Source organism: Pleurodeles waltl, chromosome 1_1 (assembly GCF_031143425.1).
Source record: "Pleurodeles waltl isolate 20211129_DDA chromosome 1_1, aPleWal1.hap1.20221129, whole genome shotgun sequence".
NCBI lineage: Eukaryota > Metazoa > Chordata > Amphibia > Caudata > Salamandridae > Pleurodeles > Pleurodeles waltl.
In genome coordinates this window covers 210,162,406-210,183,911 of record NC_090436.1, presented here as the reverse complement: position 1 = coordinate 210,183,911, position 21,506 = coordinate 210,162,406, and the positions used below count along the sequence as shown (strand labels likewise).

Below are 21,506 nucleotides of genomic sequence, written 5' to 3'. Positions count from 1 at the left end.
TCTAGCGTTAGCCAAAACGTTTTCACTTTACTAAAATTATATGTATAATATTTGTTACTTATAGGGGCTTCTAGCCAGCCTTATTTATTCATTGGTCTGTTATTGTGTCCTTCACACTTTTCTTCTGCCCACTGCAGAGTACAGCATTGTGAAAGAGTCAGCCTACGTCCGCCGCTGTCTAACTTCAAAGTGAGTGACGGAATTTTCCCCTTTCACAAGCAGCGCATCCACACACAAAGTAGTCCCCTAAGTTCCAAGGACTACTTTGGTAATGTGTGTTTGGAACAAAAAAATATTTTGCTTTTAGGCATTTTTTTTTTTAGATTGACGAGGATCCAGACGCTTGCCTACCAATAACGTTTTGCAAAGATCATGGCAAAATAAAAACATGCCCTGACAAACCAAAAAGGCTTACGACCAATGCCAGCCCTGATAGCTGTGCCAATGCATGTTGGATTGAAGTTGTCTACAAAGAAAACATAAATTAAAGTAGCAAATAAACAGATGTTTTATGACGAACACTGCCATAAGTTAAGTATTTTTACAGTCACTGTAACATCTCACCTCTGCTTCCTTTTTCTTTTTCAACTGTTTCTGAGCATCAAGTGCTTTCAAGGTGCGATTCGCAGGTGGTTTAGGGATCTGTACAATAGCTGCTTGAATTCGTGCCATAATTTCATTCTGTTTCCTTCTTGCTTGTCGCAGCTAAATAAACAAAACCGCTTGTTATTTGCACCTGTATTTCAATCCAATGCAAACTGGCGCTACAAAGTTGTTCTTCTGCCTCCTTTAATCTAGCTGACATACTCCCCTGAGATAAAGCAGTTATTTTTACAGTGTAAAAGAGTTTCCTTAGCAAGTACCTCTTCCAACATATCCAAATGTCCGATGCATTGTAGCATACTAAGGAGGAACCATATGCTAATTATTTGTGAAGCTGTACCTAAAGGTGTACAGAAAAGGTGATTCCATGTTTGTTCATGTGAATCAATGGAGGCAGATGTACTGTTGGGTTTGAAGAACGAATCTAAGTGCACTTCTAGTCTGCTTTCGAACTTAAGACCTATTGGTCGTTAAAGGGTTAATCAACGTGCTTTCTATCCCTCCATCTCAGCCTTCCACTAATGGCACAATCGTCAACTTTCTCGTGATCTTCCTTTTCCCTAACCCATACGCCACACCATCCGTACCGGGTGCAAAATGTAATGGCTGATCCACGCTGTCTTCACCTCTTCCCTCCTCCAGTAAACCCTTTTTAACCAACGTTCTCTTTTCCTCTAATCAGCTGTCTTTTCCTTCCCTCCAATGTTCCCCACCACAAACCCCTGCAGCCTAAGCAAACACACATGGCTATCCTACATCCTACATTCTCATTCACCATTCAATGACATGCCACCGCCTTACTTGCCAACTCTAACTAGGCTAAGTATTTGCTCAACCTTCTCGAGCAGGAAGATCACTCATCCTATCCTCTTGTTGAACTTCCAGTTGTCTCTCTCTCTCTCCTAGCTCCCATCTCCTCCCAATCTTCTTCAAACATCTCCTTTCTGACAAAATACCTTTGACTTGATATCAAACTGAACACCACACCTACCCTTTGAAACACAGCTTGGAGATGACACTTCACTGATTGTTCACGATGCATTTGAACCAAACTACAGACTCCATAATACATAACTGCCAGAGGAAAGATGTTATCTTCATAGACTCATTACAGCACACCAACACTGAAGACAAGTTTTTGACAAATTGCTAATCTATTCTAGTCCACTTGTGCACCCACTTCTACTGTCTTGTGTGCTTCCTACGTATCTAGAGACCTCTCTCTCCCTCACTCTATCTCTCTCTCACACTCTCATTCATAGAGAACAAACCTACGTACTGGAGCAATACCACCAATACCACAAAGCCTCCTTCATGGGCGAGCTCTCCTCAATACCAAACACTACTACCACACCAACATTAATCATTTACAGAACCTGGAGTAAAGTTAACCTCTTTGAACGCAACTCCCACCTCTCAGCACTCTCCATTGCCATAAAAAAAGATGGCAACCAACTGTTTAACTAATTTTACAGAGCTTTTAACAAACTCAGCCCTCACAAAACATCCAGGCACCCTAAACAATGACATAAGAGACCAAGGAGAAATGGAGGAATAAAGGAGATAACATTTAGAAATAGCTGCGCTCCAGTGTCAATGGAAGAAATGCAGAAACGTGCCTAACAAAATCTGCCTCCAGCAATTCAATAGGATTTACAAATCCATACTCAAAAGTGCAAGAAGACTGCAGTATTTGAACTTGATCTCCAAAACCAATTGCATCACCAGGAACATTCAGATCTTTACAGAATCCCACCCCTGGGAGTGCAACATGGCAAAAACGTCTCCGTCTCAACATTTTTGAAACACCAGCAAAGATAACTTTATGACAAAAGCTAAGATGCTAGAACTTCATCTCATCAACAAAACGCCAGCCCAGTTGTTTACAAAGAATCCAGAATGCCACAGAAAGACTACTGCTACATGTTTATCTATGCCACCACATCTCTTCAGCCCTTGAAGCACTTTCTTGGCTTCTCGTTGCTGATACTTAAATTCCAAAGCCCTTAGCATGTGATGCATAGATTCAATAAATGTGTGGATAATGTTACATGCAGCACAGGCTGTGCTGCAAGTCAGCATGGGTATTTTTGTGTACAAAATGCACTCAAGAGCATGGCCAGCCTTTAGAGCTTAGATGCCAGGACTGCTTAACCCTAACATGGGGCTCTCAGGTTTAAAACAACACATGTGCTCAATTGTAACCTATTTTCCGGAGCTTACATCAACAAGCCAGAGAAGCAGCATCCTTTCCCATAGACTCTATGACTATAACTGGCCTTGCTCAGATCCACATCAGAGGGACTAAATAATACAATAGCAGACACTTCTATGGGTTTCTTGAAATCTGAATGGAAATGTTTTTTCCGTATTTGGTGTAACTGAAACAAGAATGGAGCTTGTGCATACCTCTACTCACTCCGTAGACCACCATGTAAGAAAAAGGTTTAAAGTATACAAGAAGCTGAAATTAGGCAAATCTGAAGGACCGACTGCTAGAGGGATAATGTAGAGAATCCTCTACTTCAGACCTTAGGACAGAAAGGTACAACACATTTTTTGGAGTTCATTGTTAAAGAATTGGAGAAGGTGGTGGGTACTGTTATTTCCATGACACCTCAATGGATTGTACTAGGTATAACTAATGAGGTGGACTTCTCAAGGAAGCAATTACAGTTCTGTATGATGGGCTTTGTTGTTCCTAAAAAAGAGCTGGCCTGCTTTTGGTGGTGGGGGGGGAGGGAGTGTTCCCACAAGAAACATGTGGAGTGACGGTATGAGCTGTTGCATGGAGGCAGAGGGGGCTGTGCATGAAAGCAGGGGCTTCCCCAGGAAATTTGATAATATCTGGGAGGAAATGGAGGTTCTATCATGGCCTCACAGACGACTTGGATATTATATCAGGTGATGAGCCGTGGGGGCATGGCTAAATGGCGAAGACAGCAGCAGCATAAGCACTGAGCTCCCAGCCCAGCCCAGCTATCTCACTTTATCGAAATAAGATGAGCGGTTTCCAAGTATCGTGCCTTCACCTAACACCGTCCCTGGTGACCACTGACAGCTCCCTGAGCTCACAGAGTGGCAGCGGACTGGGAGGCTCAGCTGACGGCCCCGTGCTGGCTTAGTGCTGCAGCCTGCTGCCTGGGACCTACGGCCCAAGTGGCCGGAGCCGCCACGCCATAGGAGAGCTGGTTAGATTTTGAGGCACCTGCTGTGCAACAGATTGGTGCCTCTGTATGAACCTGCGGCATCCATATGCAAGATGAGGCACATGGATACCCAGCATATCACTTCTGGGACTGCGACCCAGCTCGGTCCTGGCAGGGCTTTGTGGGGCCCGGGATTTGGCAGAAGACCGGTGACCAGCGGCCTGGGACTTTGGTACCCCGAGCTGCGACATGCCTACATCAGGGGGCTGCTGAAAAAAACTTGCAGGACGGACCAGAGCTGTGGAGACATCATGGCATTACCCTGTGGGCAGCGAGGTGAGAGGCGGTGGTGGTGAGCAGGCCCAGGTGTGAGCAGGCTTGCTTGTGAGTAAGCGGGAGCAGCTATGTACTGGAGGAAGGTTGCATGCACACAGAACTATTGTTGGGCATTTCCTGTGCTCCTATGCTGCGCTGAGCTGCTTGCCAACCCACGATGCCCTGGTGTGGAATGGAGTTTCTGGGGCCTTTAAGAATGATGGCCGGGGGTGCGGCCATGCCAGATTTGAATGAGGCTGGAAGTTAGCTGAAATTGACCACCCAACTAGAATGCAGGTATGTGCAATTGCGAATTGGTGAGGCTATGCACTGAGGGTGTGGATTTGGGTGAACACTTGTGGCTTACACACAAAACCTTTATACCAGCAGCCTGGTCCATGCCACCTCTCCTCTGCAATACCTGGAGAGGAAGCAGCAACTAAACATATTCCCTGTGGCTATTACTTGAGGTGCAATCTTGACCAGCAGAGATTGACTGGGGCGACATCCCACTGACTCCTCACCTGCCTCACCACTGGACACAAGCTGACAGCAGCAGCACCAGCACCATTTTAACCATAAAGGTGGCACCTACAATAATTCTGCTAGGCTGGATGCTTACTCCAGGGCTTAACCCTTTTAGGAGTAGTACCTTGTGACTGGGTGGCGTGATCCCACCTCTATCCATACTCCTTACCTACAACACAGTGGATGTGAACACCCCACTGGCATAAGACGAGCACCTTAGCGCCTGCACAAACAAACACCCTGTCATGATATTTGTCATGCAAAGGCCAAAAAGGCTGAACCACAGATATGTCCCACACGCCGTCTCCCCTGTCTGAATGCTCTTCGGTGACAACACTGGATGACCCACCGACCATGCTGAACCCCTCTGTGCACAAGTTAGACATCATTTTACAGGAAATTGGACCCCTGACGTAGGTTGTTCCAAAACAATAGATAACGTTGCATGCTTGGGACAGTAACTTCTAATGTGAGCCCCTATAGTTTGTTTGTCTTTGTTATATGAGTTGACGCCTTAGCGAGGTGACACTGATAACATAACTCTAAACAAAAGGGACTAACTATAAACAAGGCAGCCATCTTAAAAGATTTAATTAACTCAATGGTCTAAGACAGATCAAGCTAAGTAGGTTAAATGACGGGGGCACGAGTCTGCGAGCGAAAGCTAAGCTAACTCCTGTTATCCCATTAAAACAAACTAGGATTCTCTAGACTGGCATTGAACAACATCTTGGATCACTCACCACGGATCTCAGTATCCTAAAGACTACCATAAAAAAATTAAACAACAGGGTCAAAACAACTGAATGTACCCTCTCTTCATTGCTCCCGTGGAAAAAGGAACAATCAACCACAGTGGCACTCCTTCAGCTACAGGTAGAGCTGCTGCAAGAGCATGCTGAAGATGTGGAATGGCGGGAGGTCGTAATAATGTCAGAATTGTTAGCATGCTGGAGGCATAGAAGGCCCCAATGCCACGCAATATATTGAAGACCGGCTCCACACTAAAGTGGCAAGAGAAGGTCTGTCTGATCTGTTTGTGGTGGAGCGGGTGCACCGAGTTCTGATGAGAAGACCTGCCCCGGGCACACCACCCAGACCATCTGTTACATCCAGTGCTTTAAATGGGCCGGTACTCTCCGGTACTGAGTACCGGCACTTTTTTATTTTGAGAGGGAGAGTACCGGCATATCTCGAGCAAAACGTAATACTTTTAATTGGAGAGTACCGGCACTTCTCAGAAACAAGCAGGTACTCTATTACAGAGTACCTGCACTTCTATTTTTCCATTTAAAGCACTGGTTACATCCATACTGAATTACAGAGATAGAGACATAGTTCTTCGTAATACCAGGGAAAAAGTGCCAATCTTACTGGACAAAGCCACATCTCTGCCTTTCCTGACTATACGCTTGCAGTTCAGCATAAATGAGCCTCCTTTAAAGCTGTCAAACAACAACTCCACACGACTGGTCTCATACGCCCTCAGGTTCCCGGATAGACTCAAAGTGCTTCACAAACCGAAGACATTTGATGTCACAGAAGAAGCATGGGATTGGTTGGAGCAACATTTTTCAAACTCCCGGAGGCCTGAGACCACGAGGTCCACATTTGAGTGGACATAAGAGACCACTCTGTCAAAAGGGAAAGCACAGCAACCCCTTTCCGCAGCAGGCCCTCGACGGAAGACAAGATGCAGTCCTCTCTGTAACTTCATTCATACCAGCAGACCTGTTGCCAGCCCCAGCTCCTCCCTATGCAGTGCTTCTGACTCTGAATCAGGGAGCAGTTCAGCATTGTTCCCACAGAAGACTCATGATTTGCTAGGCTGAGCTCTCCATAAGTACTGTTTCCCTGGGGGACTCATCATGTCTCTGAACTATGATTGCTGGATTTTACGTTTTCGCCGCCACCTAAATCTATGAATTCGTAAATCTTAAACATGCATATTGGATGTCTTTGTGAACAGAAGTGCCTTTTAGGGTGATTTATTAGAAAATACGTGCAATCATATTTTGTGTTGATGAAGATGACACAATTCTTAGACAGTACAACAGATTCACATTTAAAACAAGCACACTTCAGTAATCTTAGTGCCTTTAAGCTTATGGATACCTTTTCTATGTCTTGAAATCTCAACTCGTCTTGTATTTGTTTAACTTTTCTCAATTCTTCATTCTGCAGCCGAGTCATCTTCTCATCAATCTCTCTAGTCTTCTGTTCAAATTGGTCAGTTACATTTTGCAGGTTCAAATCAGTCTGTCGAGGCACAATAGTCTTCAGGCGCTAAATATGAATTGAAAGAAATGAATTTGCAGCACCACTTACCCCGTTTACCACTATACATTTGTAGAATGCCCCAATTATACAAACTAATTTGCCCTGAAATGCATTTAGCAAAATGGCGTTTCTAAAAAGATCTGCATTTTACATCTCTCAGTCAGTTAATAATCTTTGAAGACAAAACAAAACCAGGGCACTCCGAGTAATAAGTCCACGATGAAGCAAGATGCAGATTTCTTTATTTCCTTATGTTGAGAAATACCAAATCAATGTTCAGAGACAGCTATTTCCTCATGTTTGAGAAAAATCACATCAATGTTCAGAGACAGCCAACACGTGTTTCGTCCACACGGACTTTTTCAAGGCATAAAGATAAAGGAAATAGTGATTGGGTGAAGTCACCATGCACAGGTAGGGCTGCATACTTAAATTGTTTTCAAAGGTATGTACACCCTAGCCCTAGATGTTTGAAGTTCTCTTTCTTCTCTCCCAGTTTTGGCTCTTGCCATAAATTGATTTTTAATCCAGGGCACATAATTTTTCTTAATTTGATCAGGTGCCCCAAAAAGGGCAGCACAGCACAATTTCCCCAGACAGGCGTTAATATAACGCCAGCAAGGAATACTAAGGCCTTTATCCAAAGCAAGACAATTTCTTGCCTAGTTCAATCCCAATTCAGTACTTGATCAGATTTTGAGCCATCTAACTATATCGGAGAGGGCCAACTTGTCCGAAATATAGCCAGACCCAATTCTTGATGTACTGTAAAAGTAGCAACCGACTGTGGGAGAGACTTCAGTCTTCTTCTAAAGTCATTCTCGACTCTCTGTTTCTCACCACAGTCTTTATAGCTTCATAGATCACTTCCATAATTACCAATTGACAGGCATTTGGCTTGGTAAACTTTCACCAGTGCCTGTGTCGGTCTGGCAGCCAATCTACTCGCAAAGTCGAAAACTGAGGCTACTGACCTGGCCAACAAATTTCTTTTAACACTTGTTTGTGGGGCCCAAGATCCTCTCTCATCAAAGATAACCCCTAAGTATGGGAAGGTAGTAACTCTTGTCATCTCCTGATCACCCCCGTAAAGTCTCTTATAACGCTTATTCAATTGCCCAATAACCATGGTATAAGACTTAAAATAGTTTATATCCATATCAAAAGAGGCAATGAACTCTATAAAAGAGTTGAGAAGTCTTTGAAGGCCCACCGCAGTTCTGGCTACCATAACTGTGTCATCTGCATATACAAGACAAAACCCGTCTGCACCTCAGACAAAGCCCGTCGCTCACCATCTTTAGGAAGAACCTCAAGACATGGCTCTTCGGATCAGGGCCCTCCCCTCCCCCCAGCACCTTGAGACCCTCATGGGTGAATAGCTGCACTTTACAAAAACTGACTGACAAGTGCAGGAATTAGCAGCAATCCAACCCGGGGGATATCCTTAGTAGCCATACACAAGAACGGGATCAGAGTGTTAATATATAGGGTAAACAATAGTTGGGTCAAAATACAAACTTGCCTCACCCTTTTAAGTATTTTTATTGGCACTGCCAGGGACCCTTCATGATTAAATCTGACTGTGGCTGTGAGATCCTGATGAATGTCAGGTAGGAAACTAATAATGCTATGGTCAAAGCCTATATCAATGAGCATCAACCATAATTTGGTCTCATTCAAAGGCCGGTGACAGATCCATAAAGGCTATGTATATCCACCCTCTTTTGGCCACAGTGTATTTTCCAAATATCAAGTGCATGTTAAGACATTGTTCATGTGTTCCTTTCCCCTTGCCTAAACCCGGACTGAAAGCAAGAGATCACATTTCTTTGTTCCAAGCAATTTGCTAACCTGGCCAAAATCATCCTGCCCAGGATCTTAACAGAGGAATCAATTAAAAAAATTGGCCTATAACACCTGGGGTCCAACCTGTCTCCCTTCATAATGACAGGGACAATAACCGAACATCGCCAAGAAGTGAGGGGACCTGTCCTCCAAGCTATGTGAAATACACATGATAATATTGTCATCCAAACCAGAGTGTCAAAATTAAATAAATCAGTGGGGAATCCATCAGGCTATGGGGCCTTATTCATAGAAATAGTTACAATGGCAGCACCAACCTCCTTCTCTGTAAAACAAGCTACAGCATCCTCTGGGGTGTACCCAGAGATTCAGTAGACACAGTCACCTCTAGTTCACCATAAATCCCTGAAAAATGCTTTACCCATGCATCAGTTGGAATTGTACAGTCTACCACTCTATTTGCTTTACCAGACAAAAAGATACAATTAATAATATCCCAAAATATGACACTGTTACTTAATGCAAGAGGGTTCACAAGATCCTCCCAAGCTTTCTCCTTAATCTCTCTCTTGTGGGCTAGCATAGCAAGCTTATACTCCTTCCGTCTCCTTGCTATCTCTGTCCTGCATCCGGGGTTTTTCTTAAAAGCCATTTTCATGTTATGGTGGACCTTAAAGAAGTTAGAATCAAACCATATATCATCTGTACATTGGCCAAGACTGCTTGCGGCCCGCAATAGTTATTAATTTGCTTAAAAATTCTTCAAAATGTCTCTACAAATATCTCATCATTCTGAGTGTCACACAGACACAGTTGAAAATCCATATCACATATATCATAGAGAGAATTTAGGAAGGTGTCATGTGGGGCCTTACTCCATTTTAACCAGCGCCCCTAATCTCTTTATTAGTAGGGCCAGTATCGGTCACCACGAGCTTTGGACTTCCCCAATCCAAAAAAATAATTATAGGGTTATGGTCACTAAATTCAAACCACTGTACTTCAAAACTATACACAAACTGAACCAGGTAGGCCCGAACAAACACGTAATCAATAATCCTATTGGCCCCCTTCCCTTGAAAGATGAGACAATAGGCCCTTCCAAGCCCCCGCTAGCGTCTACTAGATTAGAATGTGCCAAAACATCATCCGGCATACTACCCTCAGGAGAATGTTCAAAGAGATTACCCTGTTTGGAACCTAAATCAAAAGTACATTCAGTGCCATAACAACTCAGTGGACATAGATGTAAGTTGAAATCACCCAATAAAACAACTGAATAGTGGGATTTGTATTTCCCCTCGAAGGTCTGTAAAAAGGAACGTTGGGTACATAAATGTTCTGTAGGGGATTTTCAATCATAAGAATTATAAAAATGTAACAATAAAATGCTAGCTAAAGCCTCAAAATCTATTTTGACAACCTGCAGATTGCTCGTATTGGGCATACTCTGCATAGGGGTACACCCAATGCCCAGGGAAATCAACATAAACAAACCACCCTTTGCTGTGCCTTCCGATGAAGGTTCTGCCGGTACAGAAAAAGAGATATATTCATCTAGATGAAAACGATGTTCTGGTTCCCAGGTCTCTTGCACTCCCACTACTTCAAATTCTCTAATTCTTCTAGCCAAACTTTGTTTTCGCTTTTACTGCCCACCCCAGCGATGTTCCAAATACAAATCTTAAAAAGAGTGGTTGCTTATCCTGGACCTCAGCAATAGACTTGACTAAACTCTGGAGGGGGTTGGGGCATCTCGATTCTACTCTAAGTCAATCATTACATTCTAGATTCTCAAAGTGTTGAAATCTGTTCCTCAACTCAAGTGCGCTACAGGTCCTCTATTGCGTGGGTTTAATTTGCTCCTGTTTGTGGGATACACATGGCTATGACCCCCTAGCCTTTGACCTTGGCAGGAGGAATAAAAAAAAAGCCTAATGGGAGCACTTTAATGCCCAACACGTACACTTCCTCCGCAGTATATTGGCATTGTGGGGGTCTTAGGTGAGTGAGAGGACTAGTTGAGTGTTGTCGATGTAGGAGACTATATTGAGTCTGTACGATTTGAAAATGGCTGCGAGGGGGGGTCATGTAGATGTTCAACAGGGTTGGGCTGAGGGGGGAATCCTTGGGGTATGCCACAGGTGATGTTCTTGGGTGTAGAAGTTAAGGGGCGGAGGTAGATACTCTGCGTGTCGCCTGAGAGGAAAGAGGTGACCCACTTCAGGGCATTTTGTTGAATGCCTATGTTGTGGAGTCTGTTGAGGAGAGTGTGGTGGGAGACTGTATTGAACACTGTGGAGAGTTCCAGAAGGATCAGAGCTGCTGACTCTCCTCGGTCGCGGAGAGTACTGATAAAGTCCAAGGCGGCAATCAGTGCCGTCTCCATGCTATGTTTGGAATGGAATCCTGATTGCGAGGTGTTGAGAAGGTGGTTTCATTCCAGGTAGTCGGTGAGCTGTTGACTGATGGTTTACTCAAGCCCTTTTGCTGGGAAGGGGAGCAGGGAGATTGGTCTGTAGTATTTGAGGTCACTGGGGTCGGTGGAGGGTTTCTTTACGAGGGGTCTGGCCTCTGTGTGCTTCTATTCATCTGGGAAGGTTGCTGTGGAGATGGAGATGTTGAAGATGTGGGTTAGTTCTGTGCTAATAGTGTTGGCTCCAAGGTTGAAAAGCTGGTGGGGGCAGAGGACAGTGGGTGCGCCGGAGTGGATGGATGACATGATGGCTGCAGTGGTCTGTGTGGTAATCATGGACCAGGAGGTCATCGTGTGGCTGGTGTTCACAGCTTGGGAGATGTTGTCTAAGCTTGACGTGGAGGGTTGCTGGTCGACATAGTTGTATATGGTGGTGATCTTGCTGTGGAAGTAGTCTGAGAGGGTGTTGCAGAGTTCATTGGGATGTGAGGATAGTGGTCTCTGTGCCTATCGGGTTAGAGAATTCCTTGATGATTCTGAAGAGTTATTTCATATGGTTGGCTGTGGTGTGGATGCGGGCATTGATTGCTGCTCTTTTTGCTCCCTTGATGTGGTGATGATAGTTGTTGAGGACTGTATTGCAGGTGGGTCTGTCAGAGGGGTCCTTTGTCACGCACCATTGTTTTTCAAGTCAGTGCCAGTCGCGTTTGGAGTTTCTGAGATCCAGAGTGTACTATCTCGCTGGCTTGGAGGTGTTGTTGGTTTTAGCTGGTTTCAGCAGGGCGACTCTGTCAACTGATTCTTGATCCATGTGGGGAAATTTTGGACGGGCTGAAAGAGGTCGAGGTCTACCATGTGCTCTGGTTGTGTGGTGCCTACGGCCTGTGCCCACAGAGTCTTGGTTACCCTGCCCCAGCTTCGAAGTGGAGTGCTGAGGTACCTTGGAGATGGTGTGCTGGCAATTGGAGATAGTAAAGTGAATGATGACATAGGCCCTCATTCTGACCTTGGCGGTCTTTTCGCGAGACCGCCGAGTTACCGCCGCGGTGAAGACCGCCGACCGCGGCGGTATGCCGCTGTGCGCATTCCGACCGCTGGGAGCGTTCCGCCGGGAAACCGCCAGCAGCCACACTGGCGGTCGGCGGAAAAGTGGAGACTGGTCAACCTCCACCGCCACGCCAGCAGAACACTGCCCACAGAATTACGACCCACATATCTGTGTGGCGGTCTTCTGTTGGCGGTGTTCTGTTGGCGGTCACCTCCCCATGGCTCCCGTCGCCTCCAGGAGGACCAACGCACAAGGTAAGTTGACCGTCCGTGAGGGGAGGGGGAGGGGGGGTGTTGTGTGATGTGGGCGTGCATGGGGGTGTGCGTGTGAGTGTGTAGAGGGGGTGTGTGAGTGCGTGTATGCGGGCGGGGGGTGCTGCTGTGTCTATGGGTAATGTGTGCTGTTCGGCAGGTGCGCATGTCTGCATGTATGTGTGCGGGTATGTGTCCCCGTTGTGTATGTGTGTGTAGGGGGTGTGTATATGTGCATGTTGGGGGTGTGTGCATGTCGGGGTGCATGTATGTGCATGTCGGGGTGGGGGTGGGGAGGGGGTTCGTACCACCTCTGGGGGGTGGCAGGGGGGTGGAGGGTGTGGGGGGAGGACTCGGGTGGGAAGTGGGGGGTGGGGGAGACCCCTATCAGTGGCAGGGAAGGAATTCCCTGGCCCCGATAGTGCTTACCGCCATGGTTCGCATGGCGGTTCCCGACCGCCAGAAACCGCGGCGGTAGGCAGGGTCATGATACCGTTGGCGGTCTTGGGACGACCGCCGGGCCGGAGTGCGCAAACTCCAGCCCGCCGGTCATGACCGCCTAGGCGGTCGGAGTGGGGAAGTGGCGGTCGATCGCGGCGGTGACCGCCGCGGTCAGAATGCCATTTTTCTGACCGCCGGTCTGTTCGCGGTCCGACCGCCGCCTCTCCGCCGACCGCCAAGGTCAGAATGAGGGCCATAGTTGGTCCAGGTGAGTTAAGTCACGTGGGTGAAATTAATTCTGTCTCTGGAAGCATTCACTGTCTGTCTGGCTTTGTGTGCGGGTTTGGTGACCAGTTGGGTGAGGCTGATGTTGCTGAGGTTCTCTAGGAAGGAAGTGGAGCTGGTGTCATTGGGGTCGTTAAGGTGGAAATGTAGGTTTTGCCGAGTAGAAGTAGTAGAGGGAGTCGATGGCCAGGGGGGGTGCTGAGGTTATCAATGGTGTTGTTGAAGGCTGGGCGTGGGCCCGGGGGTCTGTATGCATGGGTGCCTCGCACTGTGGTGTTGGCATCAGCTGGAGTCAGAAATTGAGGTTCTCCATGAGGGACATTGGGTCGTCATCAGTGATGGTGCATTGGATGGATTCCTTGAAGATGATGGTGATGCCCCTGCCATTTTTGTTGGTGTGGTCTTGATGTATCATTTAGTAGCCGTCAGGGGGGGCTGTGGCGCTGTCGGGTTTGAGGAGGGTGTTAGCCATGTCTCAGTGATGAAGGCGACATCTGGGTCTTGGGTGTTGATGGTGTCCCAGATTTCTATGGCATGCTTGCATATGGAATGGGCATTTAGCAGGGTGCACTGGAGTGGTGGTTGGTTTTTCCTAGTCTTCTGTGTGGGTGCAGTGTGAATGCAGGAGGGCCCGCATTGAAAGGACAGAGAAGGCAGGTGAAAAGTCCTTTGGATGAGGGTGGGGAGGCTGTGAAGCAGCTATTGATGGGGTGTCCGACGTTCAGGTCCTGGAGCTCCTCGGTGGTGTAGAGGTGGGGGTGGGAGGACCAGGGGTCCTGGCGCTGGGCACAGTCCAGGCGCAGACTGGTGCAGACAGGCCTGCCTTTGGTGCGCTGGTGGTGTGGCCACTGTGCGGCAGCACTGCAGCCTTCAATATATGTCATGTGACGTGGGAGGGACAGGGGCAGGAAGGCGGGAGGGGCAGTGAAGCGAAGGAGGCATTGGCAGGGGCGTCAGCAGACGCACACAGGCTCAGGAATGCAGGTGGAGCGGTCGCAGTCAGGCTCAGCAATGCAGGTGGAGCTGTCAGCAGCAGGCAGGATGGCAGTAGAGCGGCTGGGGAGCTGTTGACTGGCCCAAAAGGTCAGGCAGTTCTCATGGAGACTGCGTTGTGGCCTCCATTATTTGTGCTGGGCGGTGGGAAGGTCCAGGGTGGGAGGCTGGAAGGGTCGGAGCAGCAGTGGTGCGAAGGAGGCGTTGGCATGGCCGTCAGCAGACACAGTCAGGCTCAGGAATGTAGGCGGAGCTGTTGAAGTCAGGCTCAGGAATGTAGGCGGAGCTGTTGCAGTAAGGCTCAGCAATGTGGGTGGAGCTGTCAGCGGCAGGCAGGAGGGCCGTGGAGTGGCTGGGGAGCTGTGACTGGCCCAAAGGGTCAGGCACTTCTCACCGAGACTGCGCTGCAGCCTCCATTATATGTCCTGGGAGGCGGGAGGGGGCAGGGTGGGAGGTGGGAAGGGTGGGATCAGATAGCGCGAAGGAGGCATCGGCAGGGGAGTCAGCACACGCAGTCAGGCTCAGGAATGTGGGCAGAGCTGTTGCAATCAGGCTCGGGATTGCAGGCGGAGCTGTCACCATCAGGCTCAGCAATTATGGCGGAGCTGTCAGCGGCAGGCAAGAGGGCCGTGGAGTGGCCGGGGAGCTGTGACTAGCCCAAAGGGTCAGGCACTTCTCACCGAGACCGCAATATACTGCACTCGCTCTGCCTATAGTCTAGCCACAGATTGGCAGTGAAGACAGTGGAATTTTTTTCAGAGATGTTTTCTTGGCGCTACTCTGTCAGAATTGCATTTTGAGCTGCAATTGCACAAATTGTGAAAACTGGTCTATAAGTCCATGTTTTGTCTAGCAGCATGCTTTTGTTTTAAGATGAGTCTGCATGTTGTACAGCCTGTGTGTGACACTCCTGATTGAAGGCTGACATAAACTGATATAAACTGCCAGTCACTCTTATCAAGTTACTGAACCTCTTATCAAGTTATTGCACCTTAAGAGTAAATAGGCAAGCATGGGGCCTAGGAATAACATGCTTTTTACACTCCTGCTGCCTGGCATAGTGTAAGGCATGATGTGTACAATGTGTTTTATTGCCTACATCACATAGTGTTGTTCTGAGCCCTTGCTGATCTGTGATTTGTCACACACAAGATTACCTTCTCACCCCTTCCATTAATATGCACATTTTGAAACCCTCTGCATGTGTTACCAAAAGGCCATGAAGACAAGAAAAGTAATAATAAGTAATTAATGGATTCAAGAGTTTGGCCAAGAGGTTGGGATGCCGGGTTTCAGCAGCATTGTGTGGTGAACTCACATGCATGTTGGCAAAAAAACACACTTGTGGTGGAATTTGTTAAGTACATGAGCTTACTTCCCAGGCAGCGCTTTGTCGCTGGCCTCAAAAGGTCATGTTATATGTGTTTGCTTGAATAATCCAGAGGTAGAAGCTGTAGGAACAGTAGGAATGCAACTTTACCAATATGTTTAATTGTTAATAGCCAGCTAACATAACCAACTCAAAAACTATCTAACTATTCCTGAATATAAATGGTCTTAGGTACTGTTGACACACTGCATTTAATTCTGTTTTCAGTTACACCAGTAACCATTTTTGCTTTAGCCTCCACACTCACAAGCAGTACTGATTTACACCTAATTGAGACCTCTAACTCCTCAGCATATAACATTATATAGATCCATTTATATTTAATTAATGTTTCTCAACTCAGGAAGAGGCCTCCTTAAACATACTTTTCAATTACAAGCGAAAGGGTTCCTTGATCCTGAGATACCTTGAAAATCATTTTCTTCCCAGAGTGCATCTGGTTTAACTAGCAGAGCTCTGACCTACTGTCTGGTAGGTCAAGACTTCCTAATGGCCACAGTCTGTAATCTGCTTCCAAGAGATAAGTTAGTACTTTACACATGCCTCTAATTTGATTGTTTTTATGAAGACTACTGCCTTATGTTTTTCATGAACTGGTGGCATGCCAGCCCTGGCCTGCCCCTCATACTTGCCCTTTTCCTCCAAAGATCTACTCTATCAAGTGACACCAAAACGAGGCCAGATTATTAGTTTTTTCAACAACAATGATCAATGCAGCCTTAACCAGATTGCCTCTAACTTCCTCACTCCTGACACAATCACTGTCTTCAGGCAGCTCACCTAGCCCATGGCATTGAGCTCATCTGTTAAGCTTTTCCATGGGTACACACTTTTCCCTAACAACATGCACATGCAAGTGCACAAATACACACACAACGCATATGCACAAATTCATACAGAAAAGAATGTGTATGCACATGCAACTACATGCAAACAGACACATACATACATACACACACATGAGATCTGGCACTGTGGGGAATGAAAAATGGTGTTATCTATGCTGGAGGGTGAACATGCGATAGAAATAAACTCAATGAAATCATAATGATATTTAATATCTAATCCAGCATAGCTGTCTGGTTGAAAAGCCATAATAGACACATGCTGAAAGTTTACTTAGTAAAGCATTTGCTCACTGATTACTAATGGCTTTATGTTATGTCACTCACAGTTATGTTCATTCTATTCACTGCCTCTATCTGTCTTAGCCCCTACAGTATGTCTTTTACCCTCTCGAAGAGGATAGCCTCCTTACCACCTCTCTGACTGGCTTCTTCATTTCTTCCTCGAGTGCTTGCTTTTTGGGATTTTTATTTTTTCGCTGACTCCCTGAGAGTGCATGTTTTAGTTTGTTGTCTCCCTTATATGCTTCTCTCTAACCCCCATGTTGCTCCCAAACACTGTGTGCCTCTGTGCAACCCCAATGCTTGTGTTTCACCTGTGTGCTTTTGTCCTCCCCATCCCACCCATATTGCTCATTCTTATTTTGTTTTTTTTAATATACATAGCAGCAACCCATCCCAAGGTGCATTAGAGCACTTTAATTGAGCATCAGTTACACTGCACAAGGTTACGTTCATTTTTCTAAGCAAGAGAACAAACCGCTATATGTGAAGACTCAAATGATGTTGAGTCGATGACACAGAGACCCTGGTTCCCCATTTCTAAAGTTGGCAGTCCTAGCTCTAAGGCCATACCCTCAGCACTCCACCACATACCATATTCTCATCTCATCCATGTGTCCAGTTCACCCTGGACCTCCTCATACTAACAGTCCAACCCAAACTGCTGCGCCAGAGCAAAACAGGTCCTGGGTTGCTTGTGTTCTGAGTACTTACCAGTGGCTGAGAATAGTTCAAGCATTCCATCCATCACTTTTTGTACACTTTAGTATGCCACCATAAGTGGTATGGGTATGCCCAGATGTGGGCCCATGCACACTTTGTCACTGGGACCAAGGTATACCTGGCTGATGAGTCCACAACAAGGGCAAAACAGGTCCTGGGTTGGTTGTGTTTCAGTTCAGGGAGGACATGCCTTGACAGTTCAGGCTGGACTGTTCACTATAGAGCAGAGTCAAGACTGATTTGCATATAGCTGGGTCCAAACTGAAGTGGCATGTGTGCGAAATAACGAAGGACTGGGATTTGGCCTGAGTAATTACCAGTGGTTGAGATAAATCAAGGAATCCATCTATCACTTTTTGTAAACTTTAGTATGCCGCCCTAAGTGAGACGGATATGCCCAGAAGTGGGTCCTGTGTACACTTTGTTACTGGAACCAAGCTCTACCTGGCTGATGAGCCTATAACAAGGGTAAAACCAGTTCTGTGTTGCTTATGTTCCAGTTCACAGAGGACCTGGCTTGGCAGTTTGGGCTATACTGTTTCCATTGGAGATGGGTCAAGACTGATTTGAACATAGCTGGGTCCGAACTAAGGTGGCACAGTGAGCAAAATAACAATGAATTGTTATGCGGCCTGAGTGATTATCAGTGGCAGAGATTAATTCAAAGATTCCATCCATGTTTTTTTGTATACTTTACTTTCTATTTTGCTCCCAGACAGTGAGATGGAGGGGGAATAGATGTTGGCAAGATGGACCAACTCTGACTTGATACGGGGGAGCAGCTGTGACCTACTGCACATGCACATCACAAAGCTTCTGCTTGAGTGCAATCACAGAGGGTTTGACATTAGTATTCTGTGCCTCCAGACTAGCTGGGGCCAGCGTAGGGAGGCAGGAAATTCCGAATACCTTTGGAAGTGGAAACCTCCATAACTTTCTCCTTTATTGGACCCAGAGACCCAACTCTAGAGACATGTGGGCCTGTGGAGGACTCAGGACTGCTGTGCTGCTCTGCCGCCAGAAGGACTGCTACTATTCTGCCAGACGGACTCTTAATCTGCTGCCCTGTTGCCTAAGTGAGAAGGACTGGACCTGCATCTTGAACCAAGGACCACCAGAATGACTTCAAGGGCTAGACCTCCTGATCAAAGCCTCAGTACCAGAAAATGCTACAACCACCTTGAACCCAGCAGCTAGACTCGGTCAGATGTGAGTCATGCCCCCAACTGGTGCCCCTAGGCCCTTTGAATAGGGCCTCAAGGTGCTCCACCAGTCCAGCTGTGGTCCTGTGGGGAGAACTGATGTAGCGCAGAGTATCTCTACGCAGCCCCCCATCGGAATAGCTGCTGCACGATGCATCGTTGATGCAGGACTTTGCATCCCAAGCCCCTTGTTGACAGCATCCTCAACAACAATGCAGGACTTCGCCTTGCAGCGTACAACTCCTCATGACTGCAGCTGCGCAATGCATTCTCAATACAGGCCTTACACATCACAAGCTTCCCATCGATGACAACCTCTACAACAACTCAGGACCTTTCACTGCAGCCCGATGGTCCTTGGAACAGCCACTGCGCAAAGCATCCTCGATGCAGGATCTTGTACCACTCCACAACTAGGATTTAAGGTACTTTGTTCAGCAGGCCTAACATGGTTTTTTTTAAATTTATTTTATTTAATGCGTTTTTATATAGCGCAGACTTTACCCGAAGGTGTCAGAGCGCTTCACAATAGGCAAAGTAAACTTACAAGAGGAGAAGAAATACAAGTGAGCCTGTTACAAAAACAAGCGTTACATTACATGAGGCAATCGTGATAATTGTGCACGTATCAAGAGCAAAAAATAAACGAGGTAGCAAACGATACGTTATGAGAGGAAAAAGTGACGTGTGCAGGTTACAAGAGCAAATAAAGTACGAATAGAGGTAAAAAAAGTTGCAATCAATGGTAGACACTCAAAGCACTAAAACAATAGTTACGTTACATGAGGCAGTGGTGGCCGTTGTGCATGTATCAAAAGCAAACAAGATAAAAGAGGTAGCAAATGATACGTTGAAAAGGAAAGGTGCCGTGTGCATGTTACAAACGAGTACAAAATACAGGTAGAGGTATAATACTGCACTAAATGGCAGACACTCAAAACACAAAAACACCCTGGGAAGGCACTTCTATAGGCATGGAGAACAGAATTTCCTATAATGGAAGGACTTCCTTCATAAAACAGAGGGCTTGAATTGGTTCCCTCTATCAGGTCCACACTCTATTGCGGTCGGCCTGAAATTGTGAATTTGTCCCAGTCTGGCTCAACCAGATAACCACAGCCGGCGCTTTGTGCTTTTAAGTGCTATTTTCACTTAATCATTAAAATTGCATATCTAATAACTGGATTTTTGTTGTTTAGGTCACAAATAATTTATTAAATTTCACTCCGTTTTTCTAAATTGGTATGCTATTTTTCTTGTGCTGTGTTTTCACTTTATTACTGTTTGAAACACTTTACCTATTGCCTCTAAATTAAGCCGTGGTGCTTTGTGCCAAGTTCCAGAGGGTTAAACACAGGTTAATTTGGGGTTTGTTTGTGTTTCACCCAGACAGGGATAGTGTAGGCTGCTTTCACTCTCCTCAATCAGTAACCCAATTTCACACACCCACTCTTTTTTAACCTACATTGTTAACAATGCTTAATTTGAGCCAGTGGTTGCCAGTGGGAGACACCAGCACTCATTTTTGTGGACCAGTGCTTATTTTTACTCATCAGCTATTTCTCAAGAGTAAGAGGGTTAAAAACAAACACACGCGAATAAAGGAGGAAGAGAAAGGCAGGTAAAACAATACCAAAGGAGACAGTAGGAGCCTGTAAGAGTGAGATAAAGGGCAGGGAGTGGCTGACAGAAGATTAAAGAGGCCTGATGTAGATTCAGGACAATGGAGCCTTAGTATTGGGCGTGTTGCCATTTATTAGCGCCAGCCGAGGGATTCTGAACAGCGTTTTTGGACAGAGGAACTCTTTTTTTTAATTAAGCACTGATTGTTCCTACACGTGCTCAGTTTCTCAACCCCCCCCCCCCCCCCCCCCATCCCCCATGGATATAAAGCGTCCTTGGATTGTGTAGTTACCAGTTTCCCAGTTTGTTGTGTCATATACCTCTTTTCGCTGTTTTATTAAGTCTCTGTACCTCATGTAGGACAATAGTCACATTTACAATTGAAGTATTGTCTTAGTGCTGATACGTGTGAATTAAAGAAAAACTGCCAAAGATATTTGTGCTTGCACTCTCCGTTTAGAAAACGAGCATGTAAGAGAAGACTTTTGCGGGGCGTGTAATTAAATATATTTAACCACATGCAGAACAAACAGGAACACAGCTGCGGTGATTAAGGAACATGTTGACAACATCAAATATAAGGGTTGCAAATTTGAAACCTTGTAATAGGAACTCAGCATTTCAGAAAGCACAATCATATGAAGCAAACATAAGTTGGAAAAAGAAAAATAATGTAACTATTTGAAAAGCATTTGGGGGTCCACACGTTATAGCACGCTTACCTCTCGATATATTTCAGTCTGAATGGCCTGAAGTTTTGCGGGGGCCTGAGCTCGCATAGTTTCCAGGGCAACGCCGGTTAGCCCCGCCTTCTTCTTTTTCTGCAGAACAATGTACAATTGGTACAGAAGGCGGGTGGCAGCTCCATGCTGCTCTGACATGATGGCTTGAGCCACATTCTGATCAAACTGCACACCCAGAAGGTTAAGCGTTGGCTCCATGCGGGAAAAGTTATTAAGCTTTGAGTGGGTCGCTCTGTTGTAGGAAAACATACACAAAAAACATCAACATCTGAAAATCTACGTCAATTGAGAGTGGCCACCAAAAAGCTACTTATTTGTAATCTCAGAAGCACGGTATCCCACCTCCCTTTCTTGTACTGGTCTTTGCTGCTCAGCAGAATGGGTTAGGGCTTTATATATTCACTTAAATAAACATACTGCAAATAATTAAGGCAGATAGCAAGCGTGTACCTATCTAGAGTATGTCTATGTACAAAGACGAAGCGCACGCGTCTGCAGTATGAAAGTTATAGGGATAACTAAGACATAATGATTACGAAATATAATAAGTATTTGAAATATGAAAAACAAATCTAAAATG

At 46.0% G+C, this 21,506-nt stretch overlaps 1 protein-coding gene across 3 annotated transcripts in view; it reads right to left on the bottom strand.

The window, feature by feature from the left end:
* SPEF2 (sperm flagellar 2) overlaps positions 1-21,506 on the bottom strand; it is a 736,330-nt gene that overhangs the window by 640,354 nt on the left and 74,470 nt on the right. For all 3 annotated transcript variants that reach the window (XM_069220893.1, XM_069220901.1, XM_069220907.1), the window contains exons 3-5: positions 20,906-21,158; positions 6,711-6,881; positions 565-705 (exon numbers count right to left, since the gene is read on the bottom strand). In XM_069220893.1, the coding sequence (XP_069076994.1) occupies positions 565-705; positions 6,711-6,881; positions 20,906-21,158 (565 nt within the window). The remainder of the gene's footprint in view (positions 1-564; positions 706-6,710; positions 6,882-20,905; positions 21,159-21,506) is intronic.